At 35.4% G+C, this 13,806-nt stretch overlaps 1 protein-coding gene across 1 annotated transcript; it reads right to left on the reverse strand.

Moving 5' to 3' along the window:
• Positions 1–216: 216 nt before the first annotated feature.
• LOC129378804 (OX-2 membrane glycoprotein-like) lies at positions 217–9,068 on the reverse strand. The gene is made up of 6 exons (XM_055059351.1): positions 8,971–9,068; positions 5,690–6,028; positions 747–1,049; positions 621–659; positions 462–540; positions 217–370 (listed from the first exon to the last, which is right to left on the reverse strand). The coding sequence occupies exons 1-6, from the start codon at positions 9,026–9,028 to the stop codon at positions 328–330; spliced, it is 861 nt and encodes a 286-aa protein (XP_054915326.1). The 5' UTR covers positions 9,029–9,068; the 3' UTR covers positions 217–327.
• Positions 9,069–13,806: the final 4,738 nt, after the last annotated feature.

Genomic DNA, 13,806 nt, shown 5'->3' on the forward strand with positions numbered 1-13,806 from the left:
AAAATTAACATGTTGATAAGAAATTAATCTGCCTTATAATGCTTAGGAAATATAGAGTATATACCATTATTTAAGGGATGTAAAAGATTAGATAAATCTTCATGGTGATGGACGGGACTCGCTGTTTTGTCTCTGGCTCTCAGATGTTCGTAGTCTGATCTCTGAGCTCGACACTGGTGAGTTATCTGCACTGAAAAACAAAATGAACATGTGAGAAATAAATCTGCCTTATAGCATTTAGAAAATAGAGAGTATGCATCACATTAGAAGGAATATAAAATATGAGATAAATCTCCATCTGCGTAACAGGAATGAATAAATAAATCCTTATTTCTGATTGGCTGTGGTGTTTGTTGAAGGTTCATTGTACCTGGGAATAATTTTAGTCAGTAAATCAAATCAAATCTGAGACATTAATGATGTGAAACTCAACAACAAAAAACACTTTTTAATTAAAGTACCTCATCTCAGATATTTTTGTGAATAGTAAAACACCAACAGGGATCAGGATCCCCAGGACAACAACAATCAGAGGCCATCCTTTAGGAAGAAGATGAAATGTGTTTCAACAACAGAACAAAGCCAAAAATGAAGATGTGAGAATCTGAACATGAACTTACTGAAACCTCTGAGATAAGACTCTGATTGGTTATTCAGACCTGGTAAAAGAGATTCAAACATTTACGATCATAAATACATCATTAGTTACTAAATAAAAAACAAAGGAGTCTTAGAAAGTTCCTCACCATCATCAGACGTATCAATGAGTCCAGGAACGATGACCAGCAGATCTCTGACAGCAGCAGAGTCCAGTGATACTGAACATCCAACCTGTGTGTTGCTGAGAGCTGAGAGCAGAGCTGTAGTGGTGACGGTGACGGTACCGTTAGTGTTGGTCTCTCTGCAGGTGTTGCTGTCGGAGAAGCTGAGGTTCTGATGGAGAACAGTCAGTGTTACCATGGGAACAGGTTGACCTGTGGCTGAACAGGTGACCTCTGACCCTAGAGGAGAGTCTGATCTGCTGACATTAATGAAGGGTCCATGCAGCTCTGTGGAGAGAACAGTGATCTTGGTGACATCAAGTTATAGAAATGAACCCTGTAATCCTCCAGCTACATGCTAGCATGTTGGAGTAGCTCTGACTTCATTTCCATTTTTTTTTTACTTTTTAAAAAACTTTTGTTCCTCCATTTCTGATAGAAAATTTTTATTTAAAAAATAATCTCTCCCTGGTTTTGATTGTTTTGCTGGTTGGAAGCAATTTTGCTACTACTAATTTCCTTTTGATCATTTGTCATGACGGCCAACCATATAAACCATACCAACCATACCAACCATACCAACCATATAAACCATACCAACCATACCAACCATACCAACCATATCAACCATATAAACCATACCAACCATACCAACCATACCAAGCATAACAACCATATAAACCATATAAACCATATAAACCATACCAACCATATCAACCATATAAACCATATAAACCATATCAACCATATAAACCATATAAACCATATCAACCATATAAACCATATAAACCATACCAACCATACCAACCATACCAACCATATAAACCATACCAACCATACCAACCATACCAACCATACCAACCATATAAACCATACCAACCATACCAACCATACCAACCATATCAACCATATAAACCATACCAACCATACCAACCATACCAAGCATATCAACCATATAAACCATATAAACCATATAAACCATACCAACCATATCAACCATACCAACCATATAAACCATATAAACCATATCAACCATATAAACCATATAAACCATATCAACCATATAAACCATATAAACCATACCAACCATACCAACCATACCAACCATATAAACCATACCAACCATACCAACCATACCAACCATACCAAGCATATCAACCATATAAACCATATAAACCATATAAACCATATCAACCATATAAACCATATAAACCATATCAACCATATAAACCATAAACCATACCAACCATATCAACCATATAAACCATACCAACCATACCAACCATACCAAGCATAACAACCATATAAACCATATAAACCATATAAACCATACCAACCATACCAACCATATCAACCATATAAACCATACCAACCATACCAACCATACCAACCATACCAAGCATAACAACCATATAAACCATATAAACCATATCAACCATATAAACCATATAAACCATATCAACCATATAAACCATATAAACCATATCAACCATATAAACCATATAAACCATATCAACCATATAAACCATATAAAACATATAAACCATACCAACCATATCAACCATATAAACCATACAACCATACCAAGCATAACAACCATATAAACCATATAAACCATATAAACCATACCAACCATACCAACCATACCAACCATATAAACCATACCAACCATACCAACCATACCAACCATATCAACCATATAAACCATACCAACCATACCAACCATACCAAGCATAACAACCATATAAACCATATAAACCATATAAACCATATCAACCATATAAACCATATAAACCATATCAACCATATAAACCATATAAACCATACCAACCATATCAACCATATAAACCATACCAACCATACCAACCATACCAAGCATAACAACCATATAAACCATATAAACCATATAAACCATACCAACCATACCAACCATATCAACCATATAAACCATACCAACCATACCAACCATACCAACCATACCAAGCATAACAACCATATAAACCATATAAACCATATCAACCATATAAACCATATAAACCATATCAACCATATAAACCATATAAACCATATCAACCATATAAACCATATAAACCATATCAACCATATAAACCATATAAAACATATAAACCATACCAACCATATCAACCATATAAACCATACCAACCATACCAAGCATATCAACCATATAAACCATATAAACCATATAAACCATACCAACCATACCAACCATATCAACCATACCAACCATACCAACCATACCAAGCATACCAACCATACCAACCATATAAACCATACCAACCATACCAACCATACCAAGCATAACAACCATATAAACCATACCAACCATATCAACCATACCAACCATACCAACCATATAAACCATACCAACCATACCAACCATACCAAGCATATCAACCATATAAACCATATCAACCATATAAACCATACCAACCATATCAACCATACCAACCATACCAACCATATCAACCATACCAACCATACCAACCATATAAACCATACCAACCATATCAACCATATAAACCATACCAACCATACCAACCATATCAACCATACCAACCATACCAACCATACCAAGCATAACAACCATATAAACCATACCAACCATATCAACCATACCAACCATACCAACCATATAAACCATACCAACCATACCAACCATACCAAGCATATCAACCATATAAACCATATCAACCATATAAACCATACCAACCATATCAACCATACCAACCATACCAACCATATCAACCATACCAACCATACCAACCATATAAACCATACCAACCATATCAACCATATAAACCATACCAACCATACCAACCATACCAAGCATATCAACCATATAAACCATACCAACCATATCAACCATACCAACCATACCAACCATATCAACCATATCAACCATATAAACCATATCAACCATATAAACCATATCAACCATATAAACCATATCAACCATATCAACCATACCAACCATATCAACCATACCAACCATATCAACCATATCAACCATACCAACCATATCAACCATATCAACCATACCAACCATACCAACCATATCAACCATATCAACCATATAAACCATATCAACCATATAAACCATATAAACCATATAAACCATATCAACCATATAAACCATATAAACCATATCAACCATACCAACCATACCAACCATACCAACCATATCAACCATACCAACCATACCAACCATATCAACCATATAAACCATATCAACCATATAAACCATACCAACCATATCAACCATATCAACCATATAAACCATACCAACCATATCAACCATATAAACCATATAAACCATATAAACCATATAAACCATATAAACCATATAAACCATATCAACCATACCAACCATACCAACCATACCAAGCATATCAACCATATAAACCATATAAACCATATAAACCATATAAACCATATAAACCATATCAACCATACCAACCATACCAACCATACCAACCATATCAACCATATAAACCATATAAACCATATAAACCATATAAACCATATCAACCATATAAACCATACCAACCATACCAACCATACCAACCATACCAACCATATCAACCATATAAACCATACCAACCATATCAACCATATAAACCATATAAACCATATCAACCATATAAACCATATCAACCATATCAACCATATCAACCATACCAACCATACCAACCATACCAAGCAGACAGATTACAACAGATGTAACTGTTATTTATATCTCCTGCATTTTTTAGACTCATGGCTTCCAGATAATCTGACTTCACCATCTCTCTACTGGACTTTCAGACTACGAGACAAAGATCTAAAATACCGCTGCAGCAGTGCTTATGAATAATATATGGTGTCATCCAGTACATGTTGCTGTGAAGTGTCGTTTCCATGTTTGAAGTAAGTTTAGTTTCCATCCATATTATTTATCTAAAGAGTTCACCAGTGTTATTTTCAGAACTGCTCACATTCCAACCTCAGCTGTTACTGATGATGCATAGTTTCATCAGTGCAGTTGTTACAAAGCAACAGATTTGACACCGCAAAGGCAAAAATTTGTGAACTTGAGTCACGCCTCAATATACATTTAAACAACTTGCAGCTGCTCTGTCAGCTGCAAGTTGACAGCAACAAGGCGTTGGCTTTTTAAATTTATTTATGTAAATGTCAGAGATGCACACGTCTTTGAAGCAAGACCCTCTCTTGACAAATCCAAAAATATTAGAGATGTGAGGTCAGGCATGAAGACAATCACAAGTTTCAAGCCAAAGGAGAATTTGACAGATGAAAGTCTGAATAGAGCAAATGACCTGAACTCATTCTTCAAAAGAATCAGTTCAGGAACCAGCTCATCATCTTCATCATCATCATCATCATCATCATCATCATCATCATCATCATCATCATCTTCTGTCCCAAGCCAAACAGACGTCCTACCTTCCTTTCGTTTGACAGTTTTTCTGTCCTTCAAGATGTGGAGGTGGTTGGGGATTATAAATACCTCAGTGTTCGGTGGGACAACAACTTGGACTGAAGTTGGAAAAATAAAGCTACAAGAAGGGACAGAGTGGACTTCACTTCTTAAGGAAGCTCAGATCCTTCAGTGATTGCAGAAGGATCATATCTCATGTCGTCTATGAGAGTCCAGCACCCAAAAGGCTCAACTGTCAGATGAAGACGGCTGGTTCTGTTCTGGGGATGATTGTGTTACTCACAGTGACTCAATTCAGTGTTGCACAATGAAACAGTGTCTCCAGTCAGAGGGTTTTCTAGAACTGCTGACTGTCACATATGACTCTTTCATGAGCTTCTCTTTACAGAAGCCTGAATAATATGAGTTATATTTGATTACCCTTTAGCCTAATTAAAATATTCTTGAATTTATACTTTCAGGTTCTCACCATAAACCTTCAGACATGTTGCAGCTGTCAGAGCTCCATCAGGATATGCATTAAACAGACACAGGTAACATCCTGCATCCTGCTCCGTAACGTTCCTGATAACTATCGAGTTCTTCTGCAGTCCAGCTTCTGTAAACTGAACTTTATCTTTAAATCTGTCATTCACAGTTACACCATAATACTCGCTGTAGGAACCAATATTCCTCTCTGTTTTCTTCAAGACCTTCTGCCAGGTGACCTGCTGGACGTCTTTAGTTATCATCAGATGACAGCTGAGAGGAGCATCTTCTCCTACTGCTGCCAACACCGTCTGCTGGGTTTGGATCAGAACTGCTAGACCTGCAGGACATAATCAAAGGAAATGGATCAGGATATCTTTATTTATATCATGTATCATTCCATAAGAGAGCTTTGATTTATTCTCTGTATGTTCTTAGGATGGAAAATCACAAGGACTGAGAAACAACCAAGTGTGATGCAACTTAATATCAACAAGGAAACCAAATCAGGTTCACTTCTTTTTTTTCTCTGGTGGCCCCAAGTAAAACGTTACGATGTGGAAATTAGTTTCTCAAAATACAGACGTGGAAATTTTATTGAAGGGCTGCCCGCAAACAGATTTGTAATAATCTATTTACATATTCTTGTTATTAGGACTTAATAAAATGATCTGGTCTCTATCAGGTTCTCTAATGTACAAAGTCAGACCAAATTTCCCCAATGTCATTTATTAACCATGGATATTAACTATTGCTGCTTCCATTGGATTTTTAGCAGTGAAGTTATTGTTGATAAAATGATTATCATTTTGAGAGAGCATTTTTATAAAAACAAGAATTTGGAACATTTTTGTCTGCATCAACAACCACTAGACCAACACCTGGTCACAATACTATGGTGGAAACTAAAAGAGAAATCTGCCTGAACAAGTCTGGGAAAGTCAATGGACTAAAGCCTTGTTAATAAGAACAACATCCCTCACCAACTATCATATAACCAACAAGAAGAACTGAGTTACTGCAGCTTAATGTCCTTCTAGAAGCTGTAAAATATATTTTTACTCATTTCTTTAATGCATTATAGTGAGAAATCTGTTGTATTTTCCTGCAGATGACATTTGATTGAAATACATTTTGTTCTCAATAATGCATAAAAGCCAATTCAGGTCTTTTTGGCAACAGTTGCAAAATGTAACCTGAAGAGACACAGGCTCTACAGACACCTGCACAATGTGATCAGTGTTAATTATGTCACAACTCAAAGCTGTCTTGTTTTCTCACAGTTAATCTTGATAAAGTGAAGTAACGTTTGACCGATAAGCTCCTTTGTCTGTTCCTTATGAAGCAATTTTATTGCTCAACAACTCTAGTGACTGTCCAAAAACTTAAGGCAACATCATCCCTAAGATGTGAAACACATACAAAATTAATGCATGATCTTTTCAGAGGCTTGCTGCAAGAAATGTTAAATGTGTGGATGTGCCAAAACTTTCTCCAGCTGAACAGAAACAAAACTGAAGTCATTATTTTTGGACCTAAAGAGAAACGATCTAAAGTCAATGCACAGCTTCAATTACAACTAAAAACTAGCGATCAGGCCCGAAACCTGGGGGTAGTGATGGACTCTGACCTGAACCTTCAGAGCCACATAAAGACAATTACAAAGTCGGCCTTCTATCACCTGAAGAACATCTCCAGGATTAGAGGAATAATGTCTCAGCCAGATCTAGAGAAACTCATTCATGCGTTTATCTTTAGTCGCATTGATTATTGTAACAGCTTCTTCACAGGTCTGTCCAACAAATCAATCAAACAGCTGCAGTTGATCCAGAACGCTGCTGCTCGCGTTCTCACTAGAACCAGAAAAATAGAGACATAACACCAGTTTTAAAGTCCCTCCACTGGCTCCCTGTAGCTCAAAGAATAGATTTTAAAATACTGTTGTTAGTTTACAAATCACTGAACAGTTTAGCACCACAATACATCAAAGATCTGCTGTTGTTGTATCAACCTTCCAGACCTCTCAGGTCTTCTGGTTCTGGTCTGCTCTGCATCCCCAGAACCAGAACCAAGAGAAGAGAAGCAGCTTTCAGCCTCTATGCACCAAAAATTTGGGACAAACTTCCAGAAAACAGTAAAACAGCGGAAACCCTGACTTCTTTTAAATCGCAACTAAAAACACACCTGCTTAGAATTGTATTTGAAATGTAATATGTAACAATGTATTGTCTATTATATGTTTCATGACTTTGTGTTCTTGTGTTTATGATGTAAAGCACTTTGAAATGCCTTGCTGCTGAAATGTGCTATACAAATAAAATTTGATTGATTGATTGATTTGATTGAAGACATAAATGTTCTCAAGATCTGAGTCCTAAAACCAGAGTCAAAGTCAAGTCTGAGTCTTTTATTTTGTGTGATTCAAGTCAAAATGCAGCTTCATATATTTCCATTGGAAGCTCTGTTGTGATTAAAACATGTATTTCTGGATCTATTGTTTGTGTCGACATCCCAGTTCCTCCTGTCTGGTTTGGCAGTTGATGATCTCTTCACCTCTATAAGATAGTAAAATACAGACACACCTAACCAGTAAATCTATAACTGAACAGTGAACATGTGGCGTTCTCTATTGTGTATTTCTCTGCTGTAAATGTGATTAAAACATTGTTTTTCTCAACATCTTCTAAACCTAACTTCTATCTACCGAAGATAAACTAAACCAAGCAACATTATTATTCAATAGTAATAAACAGAAGTAGAGAAAAACCTAACTAATGTACAATGAACAAATTTCCTAATAAAAGTGGGTTGTTTTTTAATGTAAATATTAAATATTTGAAACTAAGACCCACAATTAGTTACTGTAATATTTACAGTAACTAAATACTGTTCATCTTTATAGATCAACTTTATCTATAAAGATCAACTTTATAGATAAACTACAACAGTTCAGCAGATGGGAATTGAAGCCAGACTTTACATCAAATATTGTTCAACAGGTAAAAAGTCTGCAGCAGTAAAACTAGTGGAAGTACATTTATTCAATAAATTAATGCCATTGTAGGTAAAAGTTTTTTGTTTGTATTTTTCCCCTCGGTTTAATGAGTGTAGTAAAAAAGCAGCTTGAAGGAGGCTTGGCTCATTGCCATCATTGTTACAACTGAAACTAAGAACGTTCATTCAGATCGGATCGCATTTATTTATGAACAAATGAGAAAACACTCAAAACAACCAAAAGCCACTTTGAGCATAAAAAGCTTGAGCAGTGTTTGTTTCTCTCACCTTTCTGAAATGATCCTCCGAGGGTAAAAAGACACAAAATTAAACACATTCCGTCCATGAGGCATCGCAACCTGGTGATGGAGAGTTGAAAGCGGAGAAATGAGACGCTTCACAACCCACATTGTGTGGTGTGAGGTGACGACAATAGCGCCCCCCTGTGGCTGGAGCGCGCATCGCTCTAAACTCTCGCATACTGACCGAAGAGGAAACGTTTAATATATTCGTAACGTCATCACGTTTCTTAATCTTTAAGGCCTTTTAACACTATAATAACTTAAAACATCACAAACCAGATGCTCATTATGTAGAAGATGTTTTATCATCCTTAACTGTCTTGTCTATTAATGTTTTTTGGAGGTGATTTTAGTTTGAAAAAACTAACTTGCTTCTATTGTTTTTTTTGTTTGTTTTTTTACATTTTATCCATTTATTTCCACCTTCCACATTTTAAAGTGAGTGAATAATGACATCATAATGATATTGTTAGGATTGCTCCAAAGTGGCTCCATGTTGATCCAGGAGGAGAGCATGCTGCACCCAGAGACTCCAGGGAATCTGCTAACCTTTGGTAATAAACAGATGTTTAAGATGGAGAGTTGATTCTTACACAAGAAGCAAGTGGCTGGTTAGAAAGTGGTTGCAGCTGTGACTCAATACAAGGAGCTGAAGTTGAGATGAAGAAAATGACTGATAGACATTAAAGCAAACAAGAGATATGAGAAATAATTACAATTAAACTAAAATGTGACTGGAGAACAAAAAACATGTAAGAAAAACAACTAAACAGAAAATACAAGTTTCCAAACTAAAACAAGAACTAAGAACTACAGAGAAAAAGACTGGAAAGATCTGGAGATGAATATGCAGAAGAAACTGGAAAAAAAACACAATAAAATGAACACTTTAAAAATATTTTAATGCTCCATCTTCACGAGTAATAGTCACTGAAGCTTACAGACAGGGGACATCAGTAGTTTCAACTGATGAAAATGTAAATTAGAGACTGAAAGTAAATCCAAACTTTTTAGTTTTTTCTCCATAGAGTAACTGAATGAAGACAGTATGCAAAAAATGTTTAATAATGATAATAACAAAAAAAAACATTATTTAATTTGTACATAGAATCTTCATTATTTTAAGTCATCCATCATATTTCCTTCTTTGTGTCTCACTCATGTTCTTCCCCCATATAAATAATAACATGACATTCATTACTTTAGCTGTAACTTGCTGTTTTCCTTCATTTCTGCTTATAATATTGGAAATGTTTGTCAGATTTGTAAAAGGTAACATCCATCCTTCATAACATTCTGAAATTAAAGTGCGTTTTCTACATTAATATTTGAACCTCCACATATAGATGAACGTGTGCATATTTTAAATCCAGAAGAATCTATACATAACATCGCATAGATTCAGATTATTGTTTATTGTTTTTTGTCATGTATATTCTAACATCTATTGTCTGGCTTCACATAAAGAAGTGATTATCTTAGCTGTATTTTTTGTAAGAGTCAATAGCAACACATTTATGTCGCCATCATAAAAAACTAAAAATAAATAAAAATGCCTCTTTTCCCTGAATATTAAACTGTCTTTTGCTCCAGTTTGGTTTTGTTTCATCTACTGTTATGTGAATTTTTCCATTTCTGGTTATATCCTCACAAAAAATTTTCACAGAGACCTTTTGCTTGTTAAAACTAACTTTCTCCATTACTCCTATGGGTAAACATCGGTAAACTTGCTCAATGGCACTCACCAATGCTCACTTTCACAAACACAGATTAAAAGGCAAGTTGGAAACCGAAATCAAACCCACAACCTTCTGATTGAGGGAGAAAACATCAACCCACAAAATAATAAAAATCTAAACACAATCAGTACTAAAAATCTAAACACAATCATGTTTTTATATTTTAAAAACATAAAATTGATAAAGACAGACAAATAAATATTTCCTCACATTCGTGCTCTCCTTCCAGCAGCAACAAAAACTCAACATCTTGTTAATGCAAGAATTAAAATCTGCTAACAGATATAAACGCAAAACAAACATCTGTTTTCCCTCAAGGTAAAAAAAACAGCTGTTTTGCCTCAGCCTCTGAGATGTTCGTAGTTTGATGTGACATGCCAGACCTTAAAAATAAAATTAACATGTTGATAAAAAATTAATCTGCCTTATAATGCTAAGGAAATATAGAATATATATTCCATTATTTAAGGAATGTAAAAGATTAGATAAATCTTCATGGTGATGGACGGGAATCGCTGTTTTGTCTCTGGCTCTCAGGTGTTCGTAGTCTGATGTCTGAGCTCGACACTGGTGAGTTATCTGAACTTAAAAATAAAATGAACATGTTGGTGAGAAATAAATCTGCCTTATAGCGTTCAGAAAATAGAGAGTATGCATCACATTAGAAGGGATGTAAAAGATGAGATAAATCTCCATCTGCGTAACAGGAATGAATAAATAAAATCCTTACTTCTGATTGGCTGTGGTGTTTGTTGAAGGTTCATTGTACCTGGGAATAATTTTAGTCAGTAAATCAAATCAAATCTGAGACATTAATGATGTGAAACTCAACAACAAAAAACACTTTTTAATTAAAGTACCTCATCTCAGATATTTTTGAATAGTAAAACACCAACAGGGTCAGGATCCCCAGGACAACAACAATCAGAGGCCATCCTTTAGGAAGATGAATGTGTTTCAACAACAGAACAAAGCCAAAAATGAAGATGTGAGAATCTGAACATGAACTTACTGAAACCTCTGAGATAAGACTCTGATTGGTTATTCAGACCTGGTAAAAGAGATTCAAACATTTACAATCACATATACATCATTAGTTACTAAATGAAAAACAAAGGAGTCTTAGAAAGTTCCTCACCATCATCAGACGTCTCAGTGAGTCCAGGAACGATGACCAGCAGATCTCTGACAGCAGCAGAGTCCAGTGATACTGAACATCCAACCTGTGTGTTGCTGAGAGCTGAGAGCAGAGCTGTAGTGGTGACGGTGACGGTACCGTTAGTGTTGGTCTCTCTGCAGGTGTTGCTGTCAGAGAAACTGAGGTTCTGATGGAGAACAGTCAGTGTTACCATGGGAACAGGTTGACCTGTGGCTGAACAGGTCACCACCGACCCTGGAGGAGAGTCTGATCTGCTGACATTAATGAAGGGTCCATGCAGCTCTGTGGAGAGAACAGTGATCATGGTCAACATCAAGTTATAGAAATAAACCTTGTAATCCTCTTGCTACATGCTAGCATGTTGGAGTAGCTCTGTGACTTCATTTCCATTTTTTTTTACTTTTTAAAAAACTTTGTTCCTCCATTTCTGATAGAAAGATTTTATTTTTAAAAAAATCTCTCCCTGGTTTTGATTGTTTTGCTGGTTGGAAGCAATTTTGCTACTACTAATTTCCTTTTGATCATTTGTCATGACGGCCAACCATATAAACCATACCAAGCATATCAACCATATCAACCATATCAACCATATAAACCATACCAACCATACCAACCATATAAACCATATCAACCATATAAACCATACCAACCATATCAACCATATAAACCATACCAAGCATAACAACCATATAAACCATATAAACCATATCAACCATACCAACCATACCAACCATACCAACCATATAAACCATATCAACCATATAAACCATATAAACCATATCAACCATATCAACCATATCAACCATATAAACCATATAAACCATATCAACCATATAAACCATATCAACCATATAAACCATATCAACCATATAAACCATATAAACCATATAAACCATACCAAACCATACCAACCATACCAACCATATAAACCATACCAACCATATCAACCATATAAACCATACCAACCATACCAACCATATCAACCATATAAACCATACCAACCATACCAACCATATCAACCATATAAACCATACCAACCATATCAACCATACCAACCATATCAACCATATAAACCATACCAACCATACCAACCATATCAACCATATAAACCATATAAACCATATCAACCATACAAACCATATCAACCATATCAACCATACCAACCATATCAACCATATAAACCATACCAACCATACCAACCATATAAACAATATAAACCATATAAACCATATCAACCATATCAACCATATAAACCATACCAACCATATCAACCATATAAACCATATCAACCATATAAACCATACCAACCATATCAACCATATCAACCATATAAACCATATCAACCATACCAACCATACCAACCATATCAACCATATAAACCATACCAACCATATCAACCATACCAACCATATCAACCATACCAACCATATAAACCATATAAACCATATCAACCATACCAACCATACCAACCATATAAACCATACCAACCATATCAACCATACCAACCATACCAACCATATCAACCATATAAACCATACCAACCATACCAACATATCAACCATATAAACCATACCAACCATACCAACCATATCAACCATATAAACCATACCAACCATATCAACCATATCAACCATATAAACCATATCAACCATATAAACCATATCAACCATATCAACCATACCAACCATATCAACCATATCAACCATACCAACCATATCAACCATATAAACCATATAAACCATATAAACCATATAAACCATATCAACCATATCAACCATATAAACCATATCAACCATATCAACCATACCAACCATACCAACCATATCAACCATATAAACCATATAAACCATATAAACCATATAAACCATATAAACCATATCAACCATACCAACCATACCAACCATACCAAGCATATCAACCATAT

The sequence above is a fragment of the Poeciliopsis prolifica genome, unplaced genomic scaffold (assembly GCF_027474105.1).
Source record: "Poeciliopsis prolifica strain line A6 unplaced genomic scaffold, Auburn_PproV2 SCAFFOLD053, whole genome shotgun sequence".
NCBI classification, from domain to species: domain Eukaryota; kingdom Metazoa; phylum Chordata; class Actinopteri; order Cyprinodontiformes; family Poeciliidae; genus Poeciliopsis; species Poeciliopsis prolifica.